This window comes from Halyomorpha halys, unplaced genomic scaffold (assembly GCF_000696795.3).
Source record: "Halyomorpha halys isolate HHAL.00 unplaced genomic scaffold, Hhal_1.1 Scaffold864.1, whole genome shotgun sequence".
NCBI classification, from domain to species: domain Eukaryota; kingdom Metazoa; phylum Arthropoda; class Insecta; order Hemiptera; family Pentatomidae; genus Halyomorpha; species Halyomorpha halys.
The window spans coordinates 410,428-436,473 of record NW_027114646.1 but is presented as its reverse complement, the minus strand read 5'-3'; the positions used below and the strand labels follow the sequence as shown (position 1 = coordinate 436,473).

The 26,046-nt window shown below is 30.0% G+C and overlaps 1 protein-coding gene across 2 annotated transcripts in view; it reads left to right on the top strand.

Annotated features, from left to right (window-relative positions):
- LOC106686720 (protein suppressor 2 of zeste) overlaps positions 1-26,046 on the top strand; it is a 98,495-nt gene that overhangs the window by 68,016 nt on the left and 4,433 nt on the right. Inside the window, exons 1-4 of one of the 2 annotated variants that reach the window (XM_067051813.1) lie at positions 9,819-9,938; positions 20,564-20,678; positions 24,093-24,189; positions 25,734-25,931. In XM_067051813.1, coding sequence (XP_066907914.1) covers positions 20,567-20,678; positions 24,093-24,189; positions 25,734-25,931 — 407 coding nt within the window. In that variant the 5' untranslated portion in view covers positions 9,819-9,938; positions 20,564-20,566. Of the gene's footprint in view, positions 1-9,818; positions 9,939-20,563; positions 20,679-24,092; positions 24,190-25,733; positions 25,932-26,046 lie in introns of those variants that run through there. The other variant, XM_014430175.3, reaches the window with a different exon arrangement.

Here is a 26,046-nt window from a genome sequence, read left to right as displayed (position 1 = left end):
ACTCCACCTGATACCTTCAGCTACAAAGGACTATAAACTTCGTCTTACACAACCCAGAAGGATTTCAGACGAAGTTTGTTGGGATGCAGCGGGAGTGGCTACCGAAGCTGGAGAGTGGGCGGACCGTGGGCGGGTGCCTTGCACTTCTTTTATTGCCCGCGCCTCCTCCTGGCGCCCAATTAACTCCTCATCCTTCCACCGCGCTACGGCAGTTAGTGGGTGATAAATTGTAAGGCGGCCCGCAATAAACGATCGTCTTCGATTCCTTCTGGAATTCCGTCTTCTCTGTTCTCTATTTTGTTATTCCATGGATATCTTAGTATTCTATTGATCAATTGAACAATGGAATTTTAGTGTTCTTGTTCTCAATACATCATATAATGATTGCTTCAGAATAGATAATAGGAATAAATCCAATTATTAGTTACCCTGAAGAATTTTATAAAGAATTCAGAAAAAAATAAATAGGGAAGATAGCTTTGTCCACCATGAGAGAGCGCCTGCAAATAGCAGTGAACGGTCAGTACTTGGATGGGTGACCTCTCAGAAATGGGCGAATTACTAAAGTCACTTTTACTTTCTTAATTAACTAAGCCGAAGTAACTTTTTCGAGATTTAACTTCTTTTAGAGGTAGAATGAAAAATTATTTAACATGAGTAGCTCATTAAATGGTTTTAAGCAAGTCTTTCAGTCAAATTTGATATGCTATGCTAAATAAACTATATGCATTTTATTACATAAATTCCAAATAAAAATTCAATTTTTGGTGTGGAAATGCTTTAACTTCATTTCTAAACTAAAGATTTTGATGTTTAACCTTACCAAAATGTCACAAAACAAAAATGATTATAGCCATATTTAAGATAAATTTAACAACAAATTAAAATGCTGGGATATAAACTTGAATTTTTTTTCTTGTTTATATTGAAAAATATAATACAATCTGAACTGCTGAATACATACTGTGAACTCCAGTTATATAATATGAGCAACGAGTAGTACAATTGTAAAAATAGTTGAAAATTTGGGCTTGGGAAATCCCTCAGTAAGAATAAACATACTAGTTATACTACCTTTAAAACAAATAGTGTCATTTTAATTATATTATTAAAAATATTAACAGAATAATGATGTTCTGTTGTTTTAATAAGTGAATATAATAATAATTTATTATTTTAGTATATTTTAAATATGTAATTGTTTTTTAATCACTAGAAATATCCGACTTGGAAGTTAATACAAAATATAAAGATAAAAAAAATTTAGTTTTTATTTATTTAATTATAGCCTGATTTCTCTTTCATAAATAAATATATATATTTAAACCAGTCAGATTTTAATTATTTAAAAACACATTGTTTAAAATGTATAACATTTTTATATAGGGTGTTTTTTTAAGCCCGATAGAACTTGAAATTGTAAAAAATAACACAAAAAATTAAATTGTAATCAAAATTTTTTTTTTATTCGAAAGATCAATACGTGACGTTAACATTTGAAAATGATTTCGGGCATATGGGCACCGCGGCTGTTCTTGACGAAGCGCATTCTGGACGTCCAATTTTGGGCCACTTTTTCGAGCACTGCTGGCCGTATGTCACGAATAACACGAACAATGCTGGCCTCCAAGGCGTCAATTGTTGCTGGTTTATCAGCATAAACCAGTGACTTCACGTAGCTCCACAGGAAATAATCGAGAGGTGTCAAATCGCACGACCATATGCGGCAATTTTGCTTATTAACAAACCCGTTAAGCCAAAAATGCGCCTCATCGCTGAACACAATTTTACAGAATGCGCTTCGTCAAGAACAGCCGCGGTGCCCATATGCCCGAAATCATTTTCAAATGTTAATGTCACGTATTGATCTTTCGAATAAAAAAAAAATTTTCATTACAATTTAATTTTTTGTGTTATTTTTTACAATTTCAAGTTCTATCGGGCTTAAAAAAAACACCCTATTATATAACTGAGGGATGAAGAGGAATGAATGATTATACTCCAGTTTATTCAAATTTGAGTTCTTATTGCCGTATATTAGAATTCAATGGAAGCTTTATATAAAACTATTCCTGTTGAGAAAATTAACGGAATCCTTGTTATTTCAATGAAACAGTTAAGCTATACGATGGTAGAAATTTTGGAGGAAGTAGTGTATATTAGAGGGGATACTCCAGGGCTAAACTAAGTGCTGCCAGGTGTGAACTGAAGCCAAAAAGGCGGCCTTCAGATGGACCCCGGGGCGTGGCAGAGGTGTAAGAACCATATGGTGGCTCCCTTCTACTTCAGTTTAGTTACACAGACATTGCTATAAACCTCAATGTAAACCTAAGCCTCAAGGATGTGACCTACCCTCCACTTTTTCTTTAGTTTAGGCTTAGCTTGGGAGTGTAGGGTATGCCATCCCCCTTGGAAGAGGGGTTCGTTACCAAATTTCATTGAATAAAACAAAAAGTATAACAGTTTATTTGTTTTTACATTTCGTTTGTTTATTACTAAATAAACAGTTTAGATATGAAGAGTTTTGAAATAGCAAGACTCTGATGCACTGCTGGTTTAATTGATATTTTATAAAAATTTCAGCATGAGATAACGTCAATTTCATGTTAAAATTAATAAACCATAAGCATAGTGAACTATTAAAGCATTTGAGGCTAATGCACTCATTAATTAATTAAATAGTTATTTTTTAATGAAAATAAATTTTGATGAGAACACAATGACAAACACCAATTTTCTTATCCCTAATCATGCTGTATGTCATTTGTTTATTCCATAACAGAGTCCCTAATTAGTTATTACTACCGGCCACTAATTAGTAGTAATTAACTTTGAAGTATTAAATAGTTTATAATTTAAAAAAAATAAAAATTAATTATTTTATGACTAATTGTGTATATACCAAATTAAACATTATTTCTAGCTTATGTTTATTATTGTACGGCTGAATTACAGCCAGGGCTTGAACAGAGCCAGTTTTGCATTCGACAACTGAAAGGTGCTAACGAAGCTGTTTTTATCTCAAGAGTTATTGCTCTATCCTCATTACTGGGCTCGCTATCTCATTTAATCACTTATTATTTTTTTTTTAAACAATACAAAAAATTCCTTATGATAAAAAAAAAATTAGAATAACATATGAGAAAGTTGATTAAAGAAATTCCTTTGATTTAATTGGACTATTTAATATAAATTCCGAAGCAATTTTTTTATTACTATGTAAAGGTAAATTTTTGAAAGAATTTCACATTACAATTAGTCACAATTACCTTATTTTACTATCTGCAGTTTAACACATAAAGAATCATACAAAATAGTCTTCGTTAGTAAACATAAAATTATCATGAAAATTTAGTTTTTAATAAAATATAATTGAAACAATTCCACTTTACATGACTCCATTTGTATACTATTTCTTTAATGTGTTTTTAAATAATAGATTTCACAGTATTTCATCATAAGACCTGGAATAATACCGGTAAGATTTTTGTTTGTTCAGGTGGCACTGTGCCGTCAACTGATTGCTTGTTAATAAAACATATTTCCAAAACTAGATTTAGGGCAGTTGATTCAAGTGTCTAGCTTAATGAAATAAGCGAGGAGAAAATATAGATAAACACATTATTTTCTTTTATTTATCTTTTTCTATCTTGACACATTTTACGAAATTTCATTGTTTTGAATGTGAACCAGTCTATTAATACTTATATAAACCGATGGTTTTATAAATTATCTAAACTCAATTTATAATAAAAACTTTGAATCAGAAATCACTAAACAAACGTTGTTTTTTGTTTTTTTGCACTAACAATGACAATTTGTTTTAATATTTAAAAATAATACAATAGTGTATTGTTTTGAATGAATTGCAATTATAAATATTTTTATTATCATGAAAATTATTATAGTAATTACTGAAGTAATATTATTATTTTTATAATTGCACTTCAATGTTAAGCTATTCCAGATCCAGGAACATAAAATGAATTTTATAATTTTAAAGCTATTGGATAACTATTGGTAGATATATTAGACTTAGAGAACGAGGGTTTGGATAGTTGAATTAAATTTTTGTTTGTAATTACTATTGTAACAGAATTTTTTTCTATCAGCATTACAAACAAATTTATTTTGGTTGGTTGTGGTTTTAGTTGCCATTATTTATCATTAAATGGCAATCACAAAAACTAAGGAATATACTATTATATTTTAGTAAAAAATATCTAATCTTTATCCCAGTCAATATATTAAAATCTATTTTCAAACATTCACTCCTGCATAAATTTGTAAGAATTTAATTAAAATTCTTATGATTGCCAGCAGTATATTAACTGAGATTGTTTTTCTGGGGACTTTTATATCTTAATTATAGCCACCATAAAAAACATTATGTGATGTCACTTTTTTCTTTGTTAACCTTATTTAACTTTTTTATTTTTTTTTAAATTTATTTTTTGTTATTTACAACTATATAATAATATATACAGCTAGTAAATTTCCTATACGTTATAAAATGACATGATACTAATATGTGGGCTATCTACCAATTAATGGAACTCCAATTATTTAACTTTTAACAACTTTCAGGATCATTTTTCCCTTTTATTTATTTTTGTAATTACTGTAATTTTTAGTTTTAAACATTTCTATCTTCACAAAGATACTTTATTTCTTATGTATTTATGTGAATTTTAAATCTGTGATTTTTTGATTGAGAACTGAAATTAGAATCAGTAACATAATAAATAATGAAATTCCACTTCAATAATTTTTTTCATATCAAGATAGTTTATGTAGCATTTCATTTTCTATTCAATTATGGTTTTCTTTTCTTATGAACAACAAATGCACCTCAAAGATCAGCCTCTGGGTAGAATACTGATATATGTAGAGCTGCAGATAAGATAAGAAAATAAATTGTCTTACTGATTTCCCTTGAAGTGATAACGAGTTGAATGATGTATATTTACGAGGAGCTTCACTTGAGATTATTTAAAATTTAATAACATTTATTTCCAGCTTTTTGAGATGGCACAATTACGTAAATACTCCTTATATATTTGCATTTGATTATTTAATTTGCTATTAATAGTTCACAGAACATTTTTGTCATGACTAGTATCATCAAGTCTAGATTTCAAATGTATAATTCTCCTTTTTTAATAGTTTTATTAAGTTGGGAGGTTCTTTCCCAAGATTATAAAGTGTTCGAAGCTTCCATAAAATTTACTTGTTGTATTTTTTTTTTTGTACAGTTGTAAATTTCAATAAATTAATAAAACAAATAGTTTTAGAATAATATTTGAAAACGACAGTTCCTTAAAATTGATCAAGTTTACATATTATTCATCTTGAGATAAACAATAGATGATCTTCAATATATTTTTTAAAGTGTTGGAAAATATACACGTTCAAAATATAATTAAATTAAATTATAAAATTATATATTTAAATAACCTATTCATTTCTAAGTTAGATAGAACCGATTTTAATGAACTCTCAAGGTAAACAATGACGATCAGAAATTGTATTATTAAGATAGGACACGTGCAGCAACTCTCCATATAATTATTGTCGAGGAATGAGATTCGCGGAAAATTCTACACCTATTCTAAATTCCATTTATGGTTATAGAGTCTCATATTCGAGTTTGGGAGTTCAATTTTAACTGCATGTGCGTCACTGTGATTCAACAGTGATTTTGAATTACTTAGTTTTTCAAATTATTTGATTCTTATAACCTATAACGAAAAACATTTATTTGTTAAAACATTGTATAAACTTGTATTTTTTTTTCTATAAGTAAACACAACTATTGAAAAACATGAAATTACTTTCCGATATTATGAAATTAGATTTCTTTGAGTGTACATCTATCTACTTCTTGTCCTTGGTATTATTCATATCGATCAAGTAGATATACATGAGATCTCGAGTCCACTGAGACTCCAGAGTGATTGGCCAGAGTTTCCACGAGAGGTTTCCGAGTGAAAAGCCCCCGGAGACTAGCGGTAAGGTAACGGTGATTCCCGACCGTACGCTATACCGCTACCCACCGAAGTTGGTCCTCTTTCTCTTCGGTTCTGATTCTGGCAGGCAGTGGCTCCAGCTCAAATTATTGTGCCGAAAAGGATATGGCGGTGTAACATAATACAAGGGCTTGGAAGTATGAATTAATATTATTTTGAAAAATATCGGATTGAACACACTATACTTGATAAAGATGAAAAAAATAACAGTTAAAAATAGTAACACTTTACAACTTGGTAATCCATCCATTTCAAGCTTTGCTAATTTATAAGTTACATCAAGTATTTTAGCATTATCGGATTTGACCTGTTTGATATTTACTTAAAACGGAAATATTTCACGAAACAGAAATTTATTATTTTAATAGCTTTTATTTTTTCTCATAACTGAAATATAAATTAATAAGTGCTAAAATTAGGATCAATTAGAAGAGGAATGGGAAGGTATTTACAGCCTACCAAATTATTCCTGCGGTAGGAAAGACGAGATTTATTCCACGGTTTCTCTGCCGTCGAACTAATTCGAACCGCACCCCTAGAGTGCTCTTCCAACACACTTCGTACACTCGAGAATGAATTGCAGTAGTCTTGTTCTGGTTTCGATCTCACAGCGGAAGCTTGAACGATAAAAATGTGCATCGAACAGCACTCAAGTAAAGAGGAAGGCTTTTATACCAAAAGAAATCACTTCAGAATTTTCATGGTACCAATCTCAAAGAATTCCTGATGAAAAAGGATTGTAAAGAAATTTGAAACGAAATGGAATAAAAAAAAAAAAAAAAAATAGAAATCGAAAAATAAAAGTTCAAATAATTTTAATTTTAAATTTTGCACCGTAGTTTTACACCAGAATATCTTTCTAAGAAACCTCGAAACTCCCACTTTCTAAAAGTAATTGGTACAGACAAAACAACACATGTAAAAACCATCTTATCCTACTTTGATAAAAAAAAATTAATGAAAATAAGTATAATACAATTTTATAGCATTTAAAATGGATATATAAAAAAAAGAAAAGTAATATGCAACTACAATTTTCATAGTATAGTTAGTCCTACAGATGTTCCCATATTTTATTCTTTTCTTGGCATCCAGTGAATAAAAAAAAAATTGTTGCATGTTATTTTTCTCTTATCTCTTATTATTTACTTAATAGAAATAAACTGTTTTAATGATATAGAACCATTCAATAGAGAAGAAATTGTAAATTATATGCTTACATTTAATCTATCATATAAATTAAATGCTGCTAATGGCTCCAGAATATTAAATAAATAATTATATTTAAATATATCTTATAGAGAGGAGGATTAAAATTTTTTTGCTAATTTATCATTTTTATTTGGCACCAACTTTTTGTCCTAGATGAGTTTTATGGGCTATAAACAACAAGTCAAGATCAAAAACCTTTTTTTTTTTCATTCGTTTGCAATTTTTTTTCATTCTTTATATCTCGTATTTACTGGTGTGGATCCAAATATAAAGGATGCGCACCAGTAAATTCGAGATTGATAATAAGCAAATTGTATGACTGTTATATTAAACACGGAATATGTAAGGCACGAAGAAAGATTGACAAAATTAATTATAGATGGAAATAGTGATTAAGATTCAAACAATCGGTTACAAAAATCTATCAAAAATTTTCCACGGTTGATTTTCAACCTCATATTTGGAAAATCAGATTAGAAGGCGAATAATGCAAATAAAAGTTCAACATTTCAGTTTATTTTGGCACCAAATTAATCATATGAAAATGATAAACGTTTACATTTTTTCATTCCAAAACTTTTAGCTCTTGCATAGTCTCGTATATTCATTAAAAGCTGCTATAACTTTACCCACAGTTTTGCTAACAGTAGTAATGTGCTAATGTGCTAATATAGTTTCTTGGAATTGACTTTTTGGATTTAGAATTTTTTACCATCAATAAGAAGCTAAGACCTGGATTAAGGGACAAATGAGCTTTCTTAAAGACCTTAAAGCCACAGACGGAGGAATCGTAAATAGAAAGAGCCCGTAGAAAGGGGGGAGGATTTGAATTGGAAATGGTTCCCTCGTGCGGTTGTAAACACCAGGGGACTGTCCACCCTTTCCATTTAGTTCCAAGTTTCTCTATTTACAACTACGGCAGTCCAAGTCGTGAGCTAAAGCCTGGGGTGCGTTTTAATTTGGCTTGAGTCATGCAAGAATCAGAAATTTATAGTTTTATTATATCTTAACCACCTAATGAAGAGGAAACACGAAAATCGCTCTTCGTTTTTCTCTTAAAAGTTCCCCACTTTTTATTTCTTGAGTTGTGTTATCATTATTTTGGTTCCACTAAAAGCACTCTTATACTGAGTTCCATCAATACAAAACAAATTATTTCTTTAATTTTAGTAAAACCTATTAAAATAATTATAAAATTAAATTACAATGTTTATTCTAAAACGTTAAAAACATTTTTATTAAATATTCTATCATGATATACTGATGATGTGAAAAATTAAATAAATAAAACAAGTTATCATTAGTGATAATACGTTTTTATTTTTCTAGCCAAAAATTAATACACAATAGAGTTTATATCATTTTTCTTGAACGTTTCCACGTTCTTTCTTCAATATCTATTAATTTATTATCAATTTTTTGTTATTTAACAAATTTATTTTTCCCTAAAATGTCCTTGAAAAAAATATATGACTATTGTGTTTTAATTTTTGGCTTGAAGGTGGAATAAGAGGATTAAAAAAATATTAAATAGAAAAGGTCTGATGGTGAATAAAATTATTTTATTTATGTACCAACGTTTCTATATTGTTATTAAACTGGAATTATCCGTTAATTTCTTAAAAGCAATACTTCAATTTTTTTGTATTGGCAAGATTAAAAGATACTCTATATGCTTACTTTGGTTTTTAACTAAACTATTTATTGATTTTTCGACTGAAGTTACATAGACCCTCTTCAGACAGATATTTACTATGAGTTGCGCAGACAAAATTATATTTTTTATTATTTGATTTACTATCCTACGAAGAGAGAGACGGCGATGAAGATGAAAGAGGCAGGATCCATTAGTGAGATCGTTGGCGAGGCCTCTCATTACCCGGCAGCTCTCTCGAGAGGGGTTCTCTTACAATCAATATGCAGGCCATACCACGGCCCGGTCGGTTCTCTACTACTGCTACATTATGGGCTTGTACCTCGAGCAATATCCGTAAACTGTTACATGTTGTCTTAATTTAGGGACCTCGTCTAAACCTACTGTATAATTCATGACATCGAGTCAATGTATCAAGTGAATGCTGTCTGCTAGACATCTGTCACTAAGAGAAAAAAGACATAGATGTTAAATACACAATTAGTTCTTTACTAACTGAACTAGTAGAGTTCTAAAGTATCTAGTATCTAAGGTAATTTAGTATGTTCTTGATTTATTTGATTTGATTTAATTATGAGTACATGACTTATTAACCATTCTCCATTTGTGTGATAAGCCAAAGGAACAACCACTAAAAAACGCCTTATGTATAATAACCCCAATCATAAAGCAGATTTATTGTTTCAACTCCTTTAATAAAAGTTTTTTTAAATATAAACTAATCATTTTCGTACTCAGAACATTTAAAGAGTTCAAAAAAAATATTTAGAGTTTAAAAAAAAAAATTATAATAATAATAAATTAAAAAAAAAAGATATATCAAAGGTATAAATCCAAACATTAAGAAAAGTTTTTTTTTAAATTATTTATTTATTGTTATTTACAACTGTATAACATATCTACAACAAGTAAATTTGCTATAGGTGAGATAGTGACATGATACAGCATGTGGAGAATCTACCCATTGATAGAACTCCAATAACATTTCTAGAAGAGAAGATCCCGAGGCCATCTTCTTTTCAGACGCCTAGGAGGATTATTAGGTAATGAATTTTCCATGGAAGGAATGGTATCTGGTTTTGGCCAATTCGGCAACATATGGGACATTGAGGTCATGATAGATGACTTGATTTGTGACAAAGTAAGGAGCGTTAAGGATTTTGGACTGTAAGGATTGGATTCAGGAGGAATTTAATGGTTTAGCGGAGCCCCAAAGCTCAACTCTGTATGTCCAGATAGGCCTTATAATAGTCATGTAGATCAGTCTTATGTAATGGATTGGCAATTTAGACCATTTGTCTAGTAAATGTTGTAATAGTCGAAATCGACGAGCAGTTTCCTGTCTTTTCAGTCTTGTATGAGGATTCCACGTCAGTCGTTTGTCGAGATGTAGTCCTAAGTAACGGATTTATTCGACAGGGATAAGTGTGGTATTATTAAAAGATACTGTTAGACAAGAGTTCATTGGTTTACGACGAAGGATAAATGTGATTTGGTGGGATTTATTGGAATTAATTTTAATCCTCCAATTTTGGCATCATTCTTCAAGGGTGGTGATCTGGGATTGGAGGGTTTGTTAAGAAAAATAAAATATGAAACATGAGCGTTGATGACCTTTGGGTTTTACGTCCAATAGTCTTTACGAACAACTTGCTTCCATGGGTATGAAGTTGCATTAGTTAGTCGAAGTTCCCTTCGTCAACAACCACTACTATCCCCTAATCTCCCACACCGTTGCATCTACTGAAATGCAGTCACCATAGTTCACGATGGGAGACTTGAGGGCTAGTACGCAATACAAACCCGGATGGTCTTCACCGGGTAGTTAATAAACATTCTGTGAATTTATTTTGGCAAATACTAAAACAGCTTGGTGGATCATTGTTATTAACTACATAATCCTCCATTTAACTTTTGCTTGAATTTGATTGCCAATAGGCATGTGTCTGATAATATCATGATATTTGCCAAAATAAATTCACAAAATGTTGATTTCTTATTTTATTTTGGCAAAACTTTTTTTTAAGTTTATCACAGGAACCTTTTTACGTACTGGTATCTATTAACACCAAAATTAAATCCATCATAAACTAGTTTATAATAATTTTAGTATGTTAAGTCTTTATCAAGAACATAACTCTTTAAAATAAACAAAAGTGAGAGTAAAATAAATCATTTTAAGCCAATAAGATATTTATTCTTAGGCTATCATTTTCATACTAGAAGGTCCTGAAGCCTCTTTCTTTTCTGACAGCTTAATGAAATATAGGGATGTTGAGTAAGGAACTGGTGCGGATTATTATCCTCCAATTTTTCTCATAAAACTAGAGAGTTAATAATGTAAGACTTTATGATGGCCTGCATTTGCAAACATCAAATAGACTACTTATGCAATTATTTTGAAAAATATTCTTTACTGAACGAAATGGTAAAAACTCTATGCAAAATTTTCTTGATTTAATCTTGTCTCTCTAATTATAACAGTATATAATTCATATGTCTTCTTAGATCATTTTTAATGATATATTTAATACTAGTTGGCTATAATGTACTAACATTTTATTAAACTTAATTTAAATCTCTGAAGTTTCTTTATGCTGTAGGATGTTGAATAGTAAATCAAGCTCAACTATAATCCCGATTTAAGAGGACAATATATAAATGGTATGTTACCAGTGGTAAGAAGAGAGGATCGTGCTGGGTAGCAGGTAGATGGTATTTAAAGGCCATCGGTTAGGATAAGGTAGAGAAAAAAACCTGGAGCTGGAGATTGTCCATAAAAAAGCCTGGGACTGGAACGGCTAAAGAAGAAAGTCCTTCGCCACTGGAACAGATACTGCCTTAGATCCGTGACAGGACTCGCCGATCTCCCATCAACGGTCAGCTCGCGTCCAGCAAATTAGCCATGTCTTCCCTACCGGCCTGTTTCTAGAACCAAGTTGGGAAGCCAACGCGATCACTTTAGGTATAACACCTGCCTTGGGGAATGGTACTGTTAAGGGCGTAAAAGGAAACGAGGAGAAAATATAGAGGTTAAATAATGAACTATTTTAACGTTACGGATGATGCTTTCTTAAACAGCCATAAGAAATAAACATGTATTTAATTATGCACCTTCATCACGTGCATATTGAATGGACCACTTCAGATATTTAGTATGCTAATACTCATGTTAGAATATTTAAACTTTATAAATGTGTAAATAAATAATTTATCTATAGTCCACTTCACTGATTCTGCAAGTGTTTATCTTATATTGATAATTTAATTATCGGAGAAGTTTGTCGGGGGGAGGGGGGATTGCGGTCAGCAAAGAACAACATACATAAACAAAACAATATTTATTTATTTTATGCCGACGTTTCGACCTGAGTTTCAGGTCTTCATCAGGGGTTATGGCGTAGAAGGTAGGCCTAAAACTGTGAGTTTTAGGCCTACCTTCTACGCCGACAAACTTCTCCAATCATTAATCTACACTCAACTATTTACACTTCATAGATAATTTAAATTCGACCGTATCCTCTGATTTCCCATTTATTAATTCTCTATGGTTTATAAACATCATTTATATTGTATATTACTTTTTGGAATAACTTAAAAATATTTTTAAGGATCTAAATTAAACATTTTACAGATTATAAATTCTTACTTACAACATCTGGGAATTTGTAACACCTCAATCGCTATAGTAGGTAAGAATGTGAAAAAAAAATTTTTTTTTTCTTATGTTTAGCTCTTGATGAAATTATTTCTCACCCTTATTTTCCATATTTTTAGAAACTTTTATGTCTATTTTGTAAAAACTAATTTGTGGATCGAAAAAGCGTTTTAAATAATTTAAAAAAAAAAACAATATAAATTTTGTAGTTTTGAAATTAAATGATTAGTAACAAGTTTAGAAAAAGTTTTTATAATGATGTTGTTTATATATGGCTTTACATTTCAAAAAGCCAAGCCCAATTCCATTTTTTTTTTTCATTTTCACTAGATTATCAATACATCAAATAAGTTATTTTAAAAACCGTTATACCACATGTTATTTAATTGTTTTGAGAAGACATTATTTTATCTCAGGAAAATTTTGAATCGTAATTGTCAATTAAATATAAATTTGGATTTTTATCCAATGAGGTTATCGTGTCATATGTTAAAAGTGTTACCATTTTTTTTTTTTTTTTTTTTTTTTTTAAAGGCAACCTTTTCCTATAAAAGCATACATTTTATATTAAATAATCGAGTATTATTAATTTAGATTTGTAGTTCTTCCACTCTAGTATAGTCAATGTATATTTTATTTAAAGTGTTATAATACTGAATATATAATTTGTATAGTTGATTAGATACCTTTGTTATCCAATTCACGAAGTTAAAAAAGAAGTTTGTATTTAATTTTTAGGAGTTCTAACGTAATCTTTTTGTCAATGTACTTTCCCAACAAACTTCATGAATAAACAACGAATCGAATAAACCAACTTAGTTAATCTTTCATAGCCTACAGTTTAGAGACACGACAGCCATTACAAGCAAACAGCTTTTTCAAAGGAAAGATAAATAAAACATAAGCTTGATCTAGACATCAAAGCAGCAGAGACTGCTTTTACGATTTATAGCTCACTAAATCAGTGCTCCCTCTTCTAGCGCCGCGGATGTTCTTCACCATCAAGGGCCATCAGGATCCAGCTTACAGGATGCCAGTTGGCCGATACATAATTACAGATACAGCGGCTGCCAATGGTGGCACCCCTGCCTAATAAGTGGAGGGGGGAAGTGATATTTCATTCACCACCCTTATTTCGCCCCTACTCTCCGAGCCGAAAACATCTGCTCGAGTCGATACCCACACCTGCCTCCTGTCTGTGGTGAGTCTGGGCTCACCTTCACGGCTCTTTGGGCTGTACAGCATCTTAAGGGTTGGGTCTCCTTTTGTTATTTATTTCTCTGTAGGGGTGGAAATCAAGAACTTTACTTAAATCCCTCCTTATCCAATAACTTATCACATCGCTCCTTAATCATGATATAATTTAGGAATGTAAAGAAGATTAGAAGTTAATAATCATATTTATTTTATTTTTTCTGTTGTGAGCACAAATGTGTATTTGTGTCTGTTAATCACTAGGATATAAACATATATTTATATTTGTATATGTGTATATATGCACAAAAAGTTTCATTTGAATTAATTGATTATTTTATCTTATTTTATTTAATTTTGCTATATAGTTTTATTTTTATTTGTAACGTTATTTAGTTTTAATGAGCTATTTTTATTATTTCTGTTCCTGATTAAATATGTATTCCTTTAATTGATCTTTTAATTCATAAAATTAAAATTTTAATTCTTTTAATTTTAAAATATAATTTATTTTCTATCTATCTAAAAAACATCAGATTACTTTTATCTTTTTTCCCCCCCAATGTTTTTTGTGTTATTAGTTAAATGAGTCTATCATTTGAAAAATATTTCTCAAAAAATGTTAAGACTGAAAAAAATGTGGAAACTTGAACCTAGACACTTTTTCAGTTAGATGTATCTAAAACTCGTAATCATAATTCTTGTATTTGAATGTATGCATTTAGAGTTCTGCTGGATGGTGTTTACATATAATGTATGAGAAAAATCCAGCTATTGAAAATAAAAGGGTGGTGAAGTGTCTCCGAAATGAACGATTCAAATGATCAGATATTTTTTGAATCATACACAGATTTAAGTTATTCAAGCGACTTTAAAACGAATTATTTTTAAGAGTAGAGAGAAATTTTAAAAAAAAACCTTTTGCAAACCTACAGATGGGCAGGTCGGATAAAAAGAAATAATATTTTGTACCAGAAAAAATTAATATTCAATTAAGACAAATGAAGAACTCCCTATAATAAGGTTCAAGATACCAGTTATTCAAACTTTGCAGGAACAAGAAAAAACTATCTTAGCTTTGACCAGATTATCATATTTTTATGTCTTTAGATGGATAAAGAAAGACGACATTCTAACAAATTAATTCGACTATCAATATTAATTGATAGATAAGTTACTATTCGATATATTCATCTACGTTGAATTGTCATTTGCTGTTTTTATCATTATTATTTTGTGCTCATTTAATGAAATTATTGTATTTCTGCCCTTTATTTATGGTTTAGGTGAAAAGAAGAATGAATTCGTGAAATAACTCTCAAGACAAGAAAAAATTGATCTTTTTTTCGGTCTAATTTCGCGAAGTGGAATGAATTAATATCAAATAAAGGTATGAAGAAGCAACAACGAAAGAAGAAACTGGAGAAGATTGATGAGGGCAATAAAAGAGCAGCATAAAAAGTGTATTACAAGAGGCGTGGAGTCATTATGTAGCCTGTAATTAGGTAAACGGGAGGTATAAATGTCGTGGCACGGTTCTACTACCCGGCCGGGGCGATATCGACTGCTCCGAGCAGCACGTGGGAGTCTCAATGTTTTCAGGCCGAGGAGTAGTGGCTCTGTTTTATATCTGTCGGGAAGGGAAACCTAATTGAGAAATGGGGGAATGTCCCCGGCGCAAAGAGAGCTCGCCGCAATTACTCAAGCTTAATTGCGCAAGGGCTCCTATCTCCTTGCGCGCAATTAAAGCAGGCCTCTCTGCCACAACAGCTCTAACGACTCTACATTAAAGAGCCATGCAGTTTTTATTTTCGAGGATAGATAAGATTCGGCTAATGATCTTGTGTTTTTGTCTTCAGGCGAGTGCTGTATTTTTTGCTTTTCTTTATTTTTTAACTACATGAGATGTTAAGAATAAATTTAAAATATAGTTCATCAATATGCCTCTTTGAATTATATTATTGGTAATATATAGTAATAACAAAAACATGCGAGTAAATATTGTATAAATATCATTCATAGCTAAAATATTTATTGTATTATTAATAAACCAAAATTTATTATAACTTTCTATTCTCGGTATCTATCCATTTTTTTTAGACGTAATATTTTTAATTCCTGCAATCTGCAAATTTCCAATGTATGAAAAAGTAAACACCTAATAATTTACAAAAACCTTGATTTTATCACAATTTTTTGTAATGTCATATTGTGGTATCTTCAAACCTTTAAAACTCATACAAATAATCAACTTTTAACTTGTCCAATTTTTTTAATGATTTCTTTATTTTTTTCTTCTCCATTTAATGTTATGTGTTATATTTTCTGGCTTCCAGGCGAATTAAAATTTTAAGTATAAATACTACTATAATCGATTGAGTAATGATATAATATGGGACTCTCCATACAGCACAATATAATAATCAATGTATAGCTAACAATTAAAGCTGCAAGAGTATAGTCCAGAAAATAGAGATGTTTTACTTCGCTAAAGTTTATCTCTGTTTTCTTAATATGTTATATACTTATATCGAGTATATTATGAAAATTATATTTTTTAAACAAATAAATCAAATGTAGAAAATACTAATAACTTATATTTGATAATAAACTGAGATATAGATTTTGAGTCTCATTACTTTTAACTATGACTAGAGAAACATTTTTATTTTTAAAAATCCATTTTATTAGATTCTAAAACTTGGTACATTTAGATTAATGATTTAATATTATGATTGTTTGGGAGTGGTTTATTTTATTATTAACACAAACACATTTGACCTAAATATACTCTCAACATTTATTTTCAAAAACTAACTAACGTTTCGACTCTCAGGCCATTTTCAAGGAGACAACCCATAAAAATTTGTTTTACATAATTTCCTCACAACATACTAGTATTTTTGATTATATCTTAAATATTGATGTCACATTATTTAAAAAAAATTCCTGCAGACTAATTCCCCATGTCATATCTTTAAATTAAATTAAATATTAAAATAATATTATAACAGTTTCAAACTTTGCTTTTAAATTGATTATTTACTAACAAAACTTTTTATATTTTAAACCTAAAACTTCTTCACATAAATTATTGTCTCTATTTCCACATACTAACATCATTCATAATAGAACCTACCATCAACAGGTTAGGACTGCTATCACCTTATCATTAAAAATATTTTGTTTTTAAATTTTATACAATTTAATTAACGTTCAATTTTAATTTATTTTCTTATAATTTATTATTAAGGCTACCTTAATTAAATTGGATAAAATTGAAAAATATATATTTTTAATGATAAGGTGATAACAGAGTCCTAACCTGTTGAAGGTTATGAATGATGTTAGTAAGTGGAAATAGAGACAATAATGTATGTGAAAAAGTTTTAGGTTTAAAATATAAAAGGTTTTGTAAGTAAATAATCAATTTAAAAGCAATGTTTGAAACTGTTATGATATAATTTTAATATTTAATTTATTTTAAAGATATGACATCAATATTTAAGGTAAATTCAAAAATATTAGTATGTTGTGAGGAAATATTGTAATGTAATTAATATAAAAACAAATTTTTAAAGGTTGCCCCCTTGAAAATGTTGGAGAGTTTTTGAAAATAAATGTTGAGAGAATATTTGGATCAAAAGAGTTAAGCTAAGTCAGCTTACTAAAGCTCAAGAAACTTCCTGTGTTTTTCATGATTATTTTGTCAACTGTATACTATCAAATCTAAACTTAAAAAAAAATATTAACTTATTATTAAATATGATTACGATTGGTTTGTATTTTTACAAAGTTTCGAAATGGTCTTCTAGCTATTACGGTCTCCATTTAAAGAAGTAACTTGCGACGCTTTTAATGTAAGTACGCAGTTCTGAGGAGGTTTTAAAAAATATATCGTAGTTCTGGGATGTCCATCGAAGAGCAAAAGCGTATGCCTTCTCCCTCAATAAATTTTATTACCTTCGTTAAAATTGATTTACATTGAAAATTGGATCCATTTACTTTTTTCTTTACCATAATGCAGGTTTTTTTTATGATTTAAATAATTTAATCTTTTAACTTATCATAATTCAAGCGTGTAGCACGAGGAACGGCGAATTAAAAATTTACAACATCGTGAACAAAGAAATGATTTTTACCTGATATCAGCTTTAATCATACCGCTAATTATATAGCGAGGTAAAAACAAAGACTTCTAAAGGACTCCTGCAATCGAAAGGTAGACCATCATAATTTAATTAAAACTCCGGTATGGCCTCTGATGATCGAGAAAATATTCCCTTAGTGGGATGGGGAGAGAGGAAAAAGGGTTTCCGCTCGCGGCATCCCTAACCCCAGCAATTAGTAGGCTTTTCACAAGCAGTGGTGCCACTTACTGCCTTCCCCCCCCCTCCCCCGTCGGAGGAAATTGACTTCGTTATCTTGAGTGTTGGAGCGAGTGACAGTACCTCTTTGGGTACTTGTTAACAGACGTTTTAAAACAGGTATCCTTGTAAGTAACTCCTAACTTGGTACTCTCCTGGTAAAGTAAATTATTTCCTAAAATTTAAATGAGCGTTTCATAAGAACTAGATCGTTACATATTGAGCTACAAAATGAAAGCATAATGGTATAAACAGCTGTCTGTTTTATCTGTAAAAATAAAATGCCATATACAGACAATTTAATTTAAAAAACAAAACAAAGTTAGGACAGACAATAAATGACTTTTCTTCCTCATGCTTAATATATCATTCTTACGTTCTGACCTGATCTATCTGGTAATTAAATTTTTTTAAAAATTGTCTGTACTTTGTTATGTATATTACTGCCGAGTAGCTTTGAGTTTTTTATTTATTTATTTTCCGACTCACTAGCTGAAACAGTAATGGCCAACTCCGAACAAAAGCATTCTTGATGAGCTGCCCGAACATGAGAGCTAAGAGTCCTACAATTACTGAGCCCTATTAGTTGGCTGCTTCTTGATGAAAATTGCCCTTCAGCTTGAGGCAGGAAATCGTTTCTGATTAGGGATCGATTGTGTACTGATCGGCTTGAATAGTTTATGCCGGACACCATTAATAGGTATGGGCCTTCCATAGGGCCAATCCTAAGTAATGATGAAGGGAATGCATGAGCATGCTCGACATTATTTATTTCTAATTGGTGGAATCGAGAATCATAAAGTGATCTTGTATAAAATGATTGCACTACATGAGAAAAAACGCTAAAACCCTCAATAAATTACTTGTTAATTATTCGAATTAATTATTTTCCATATTAGTAAATATCAAACAATAAAATATCTAGTCACTCACAGGACTTTTGCAATAAGTTTGGGCACCTGCAAAATTTACAAAAATATCAACATCATATAAAAAAATAGTTTGCTGTATGTTCGCCATTACTGATAGAATCAAGATCTTTATTGTTAATTAAATTACATAGAATGAGGCAAACAGGCACCTAGAATGTTAATCTGAACAGGTTTTCATGGTAAACTACAGAAATACTTTTTTAAAAGTTGTTAACCATTTCTTCCATATATAAACTCCCAAACCCTATAATTTCTAACCTTGCTTCCTCTACCATTCCTGACATTCCGACGAGGCGTCTAAAAAGAAGAAGGCCACGAGACCTGCTAAAGTAAATACGTCATTAGAGTGCTACCAATGGGTAATTTCTCTACACGCCTGTATCACTCCATTATAACTTTACTTCAAATTTACTGGATGTCTGTATACAAATGTACAATTGTACATAGCAATAAATAAAAACAATAAAAAAAGTTCCATATCTTTGCATTGGTCCTATTTCGATGATTTTCTTTTGTTTCTTAATGAATTTAATAACTAGCAAATAATAGCAACATTTTTGGATTCTACTTATCTTGAAACATAAAAGCTCAAATTGATTACTTTTTTTAAAGTGAATCAGAAAGGTTGGAATAAAAAGATTATTAGAAAAAACAACAACGCTCGTTCTACCAGAACTCATAAAGAGGCTTTAGCTCTGTACTAGATAAAGACCTGTTTATTTGAACTTCTGTTATTCAAGGAAATGTTTAGTTTAGCATACAACACCGCCACAATATTCCTTTAGTCCAACGAAGGATCAGGTAACCACTGTATAGAGGCTGAGTTGTCAAGAAGCAACTTAATGAATCAAATTACTTTGTTTTGAAACATTTAACACCGAGGCTCAACTTATTTATTCTTTCTCCTAAGAGAAATAGTCCATTTATTTATTCTATATTTAGATATAGAATAAACTTTTTTAAATTGGAAAATATATGTATATGTAAATAATCATTAAAAATAAACAGATAGATAAATTAAATTATAGTAAAAATAGGAATGAATAAAATTATTAATGTCTTAAAAAAACAAATTATTTTGAACATTCATACTTTTTATCTCATAATATAATCTGTAAATTTAAAAATCTCAGTAAATAAAATTTAATTTTAAACCCAAAGAGGGTCTACATTTTTTCGTTAAAAAAAAATGTTGAAAGGATTCTTACATAATCCTTATAAATTTCCATTTCGCTTTTACTTTTAAGTTCTGACCATTAAGTATAGTTCTTGTATAAATTTAGACTTTTATTTATTCTAATTTGTATTAAATCTTTGTTTTAAAAACTTGGAATGGCTTTGTGTGGTAATTGGATAATTATCTGCATGTGCTTTTTTCATTAACGCTTTCTTGCTAATCACGTTTTTAAAATTTATTATGCATATTAGTTATATTAAATAAACATTAACATGTATAGCTTTTAACAGCTACATATACTGATATGTTTCATATCTCATAAACTGTCCTTATTTTTCAGGAAATGACTAGACCGAGGAAACCACTGGTTAGGGAAGTTAATCCTCACCTAATCTGCGTCCTCTGCAGCGGTTACTTTATCGAAGCCACGACCATTGTGGAATGCCTCCATTCTTGTAAGTAATTAAAAATATCTGCTTATTATTTATGAACTAAACATATTTGTAAGAGGATTTGATATACCCGAAGGAAGAAAGTTAGGCGAGGCCGCGAAAGAGGTGGATTGACAATGTTGAGGCAGTGTTGAAAGATTCAGAGTACAAGCCACAATTTTTTTTCAAAATCCTCCATTGTTTCTCTAAAAAGCTTTTTATTGTTTTCGGTTGTCTAACAGCACGAGTTTTCCTAAAATATTATGAAAATAAACTCTATAGAACAATAAAATAAACTGTTCAACTAAACAATTTTTATCAAGGGCCTTGTCATAAACTTTCTTCAAGCCCTTTCATTGAATTCATACTAAGACTTCATTTAAAAATTATTACAAATTTAATAGGTTAGTAAAAGATGAAGAGTTTTTTTTTTCGATCTTCCTTTAATATTCTATAAATATTGTAATAAATCAGTGCTAAAATAATTAAAACACGATAATGAGAAATTATATAGAAGCCATTTATAGTCTTAGCAAGTAAATGACCAGAAAATGAAGACAACAAACAAACTGCAACAACATTAACAAAAAATCTGCTTGCCATTGTATCTTTAATTACTCCCATTCTATAATAGTAAACTAACATCCTATAATTTAACAGATACTTAAATTAAATTATAGGCTCCTTATAATAAAAAAAGAAAAATTATATAACTTTAAATGCAACTGCGCCCAAGATATTAAAAACTAATTCTAGTAAACTAATTTTTATTATTTTTTCTATAAATAATATTTGATTTATTTATTATAAATAACAAAAACGCTTACTTCTATTTAAATGCCGTAATACATAATTTGTTTAAAAACATTTTTAAATAAATATATCAATTTTTATATGAATTACTATTAAAAAAAATCATAGTCATAAAATTTTGATTTAATTAAATGAAATTTACTTTGTATTCTTTGCTAATTATTACCATTAATGAATTTATAAATTAAGTTTTTCTTGAGACCTAGTTGACCTTAAGAACTTACAGATCAATATCAGTTTTAAAAAAAATTATTCTCTGCTGTTGTCACTCAGTGACAAAGTAAACATGACAAGAAAAGAAATTGTTTAGGCCTAACAGGGTTTGAAAGGTAAAAATAGACCGTTTCGATTTTATATTTTTTCTCTTAAAAATTAAATGCAATGAAACTAGGCAATTTAAAAAATAAGACGTCGCCATAATTTGGCGCCCAGACTAAAACCAAACCTTAGGAAAGACAACTGAAAGAAATATTCTGAAATATAGTCAGTATGCTAAACAAGGAGCACACCGGTAAAAGCCTTATAGACTTTTTATTTCCTCGAGGAGTGGGAAGAGAGAGATATTATTTAAACTATCCCTCAGACGAGGTGAAAGATGTAGAAGGCCAAAGAGCCAGGCTACATAATACATGGCAAGGTGACTCTTCAATAACTCACCACTCGCCTGTTCAATAAGTGACTCGGCTCCCTCATATTTTATTAACTCGCCACTCCCCCTTGTTTTTCACTCCGGCTTCTCTTTATTACATATTCCTTGTTTTCTTTACCGTCTTCATGCCACTTTATTTCTCCCCCTTTCCTCCTTCCGTGAATTTCTTCTTATGGAATATTCAGTCTATGAGTTGCTTTTTTTTTTTTTTTTGGGGCTTGATAACCGGAAACGAAAAATGGTTTGTGAAGGTGCCTGTTTGGTTTTATAGTATAATAACTTGTTTCCTGCTTTATGGTAAAAACTTAAATGTTACAAGTAATAATCGCATACATGGATTTTAAGTATATATGACTGTTTTTATGTATATGATTTTATGTCTATACATAATTTAAAAATATATATATATATTTGAACGTAAATTTAAAATATAAGAAGACGGTCAGGGTTGCGGTCACTTATTAGTGACTTATATTATTATCACTTATTTTTTACACAATATTTATCCTACCTTAATTTACCTTTTTGTATCTTATTGCTGTAATGTTCTTTGTTATTTTCTGTATCTTTATAGCCCTGTGAAGCCCTGCAAAGTGGAACGAAACGTCGGACATTAAATAATTATTAACTATTTTTTGTATAATTGTGATTAATGAATTATTTAGAAAATAAAAGAAATGATAAAATAGTACTACTCTGACAATATCGAGGATAATGTGATTTTTACTTTTTTATGTATCTCACCTTTCTATTTATTAAACAAATATACGGAAATAAGTTGAATTAAAAAGCAAAAAAAGTGTAAAAATGCATGGTATATCCATAGTATCACGTAGAATCAGGTTTTAGAATCTTGGAGCAAAAAGTATATTTACGACTGTAAAAATAACATTATAAATTCTTAGAAGTTTTCTCTTTAAATTTATTGCCTATAAAATGCCTACAAAATATTTTTATCTTTAGCATACTGTACATACCTGGAATTTCAAAGTAATTAAATTTAAAATAATTTGCCGAAGTAATTATCTACTAACTGATAATCACACTGTAAACATAAAATTTATTGATTTTTTATAGTGAAATTTACAGCGATATAAAAAGTACATGGCATGCTAAACTATCCTCGGTCTGTGCTAAGTTGTATCGATCTCCTCATCATTGCGCAGCTCAAGACTCTCCCTTGTGATTTTTATCTCACATTTTTAAAAATATTTTATGCATATTTATTCTAATTACATTAAATATCTTCCATTTTTATTATAAATAATGAAAACTAATGGAAACTTTTTTTTTTTTTAAATACCAATTATTTATTCAAGAAAAATAAATTTTTAATGTTTTAAATATTTTTATATCATACTGTCCAGGCATAAGGAATGTTAAAACCTAAAATATTCGGGTTCAAATCTTACTCAACCTTGAACAATTTTCTTAATTGTTATCTTTTCTTGACAGAAATCGTTGAACTTGGTTTTGATTCCACATATAACAGCAGAATTCCTATCTTCAAGCCTCAGCTGCAAATTATTAAGTTTAATGAAATTTATACCCTTGCTAAGAGGTTTTTTTCGTTTCCATTTCCCCTAAAGACTTTGTCTGGAGGGGGAAACCACTAAAAATATATATGGTTAATATAGCTCGAGGGTATCTGTGAACACGTAAGCCTTTTAGGGGTACTATTCTGGGCACCCTCTCTCGTAATTTACCCGACTAAGGCTGACTTAAAAATAGATTTTCAGGGTTTGGAAACAACAGGAGATTGCTGACTGCATTCTATCTAATTCTCTACTAACGCAAACAATGTGTCAGTTACTAAAATGATACGCGAGACCAAATTATTATTCATTTAGAACTATTAATTATTAATAAAATTTGATCTGTAAGCTGTAGAATAATTATATTATTTACTATGGAAATTTTATTAGCTTAACTGATGTCTCATGAAAAGTTGAATTAATATTTTTATTTTTTTTCAGTCTGTCGTTCATGCCTCCTGAAGTACCTCGAGAACAACAAATTCTGCCCCATCTGCGATGTACAACTCCACAAAAATAACCCGATGCTTAGTGTCAGGTGAGTTTATATTACGGTTATCATTTCATTAAGAATTTCATTTAACATTATTTATTCCAAACAAATACATTACTGTTCTTATGTACACAATTCCTTTAAATTAAAGTATTGTCTTCTACTATATAACTTCACAAATCACAAATAACCTGTTTAATGACAATGACTGCTTAAGGTTAAGTTTGGAATTTGTATAAATCTTGAACAGTTTCAATAACTAAAACAATATAATAAAAAAAATGAAAATTTTCTTAATTTGTCCTTAATCTATGAGTCCATACCATAATTTAACACTACTTCTTTAAAAATATAGATTTGTTAAACATTTTTTGAAATCCGATGGATTCAAAAACTTTAGTTCATAATAAAGATTATTTACAATGTTTTGAGATCGAGTTCCTCCTCATGATGATGATAAATGAGGGGTATTGCTCAATGATGATCAAATAAAGGGTATTGCAGAATAGTAACTGAGATTAATATGAAGTTATGAAAAGAAACATTATTACATATTACATTTACGATTAATTTTGATATATATCGTACACACATATATTATGTACTACATTTCACTTGTATGCATATATCATTTCCCTGTAATATGTATGTATGTATTATACGAATATTATAATAAAGAAGGTTACCATAAATCCTCTTTCTGGCTCTCAGAGGCGATAGATTTTGATAATTGAAATATCAAATGATAGAGAATTTCACGGAGAAGTGACAAATCTCTATATTTTAATAAATGTCATTTAAAGATATGAGACGTTTCAGAATTTAGACTTATTTATTTCGACACGGACATCAATACAAAAGTACGTCCGTACGATTTTTGAGCGCACGAATCAAGCACGGTTCACTCCTCATGCTAAGGTTAGCTTCCACAGGGCCATGGTTGCCATGGGATATCACATCTTGTTCGTAGTCCGCTTAAAACATCCGTTCATGTACGGCTTAACTGTAAAACTTTCAACAATACCATTACGAAGTATGCAACTTTACCAGTTGTTTTTGTTGAACAGACTTTCCTGATATTACATTGCTTATACGGATAAGCTTAATATCGCGTAAATTTCGAATGAATTAAAGAGGAAGTCTTGAATATCATTTGAAGGCGAAGAATATCATTGAAGAATGCTTCAGCAAAAAATATATTCTTAATTTCCCCCTTCCAAAAAATAAGATATTTTTAATTTTTGAAAATATCATTCAATATTTTTTAAAAACAATTAAGAGAGGTTATTTATTATAGAGCGGTTATTTATATATTCATATTGAGTCATGATTTCTCATTGAAAAAGGCATATATGCTTATTTAGGAAAAGGCATGTTATCTGTTAACATATAAAAGTTATTTTTGTTCATAGTAGTTCCTTTCTTTCAAATTCTTTAGCACAACATCACTATTCTGAATTAGGTCATTAGAAACAACTGCACTAATAGTTATGTCGAAAATAGGTGAATTAATAATATTTATGTACTTTAGGGACTTTTCTATTAAATGTTTCATTATTATTAATGTTGAATATGTTTATCTGTAACAGGTGCGACCCTATTCTGCAGCAGCTGGTGTACAAGCTTGTACCCGGACTGTATGCGAAGGAGATGGCACGAAGAAGGAAGTACTATTCGGAGCTAGGTGGTCCCAGCTCGGATTCAGAGAACGTCGAGTTCCCAATCGCAGACACTTACTTCTCCCCCAGCGACTCTATCAGCCTGTCTCTGGAGTTCGTCAGTTATGGGTAGGTTTATATATTTATATTATTGCTATAAATACTTTATTAGTTATGGGTAGGTTTATATATTTTTATTATTGCTATAAATACTGTATTAGTTATGGGTAGGTTTATATATTTG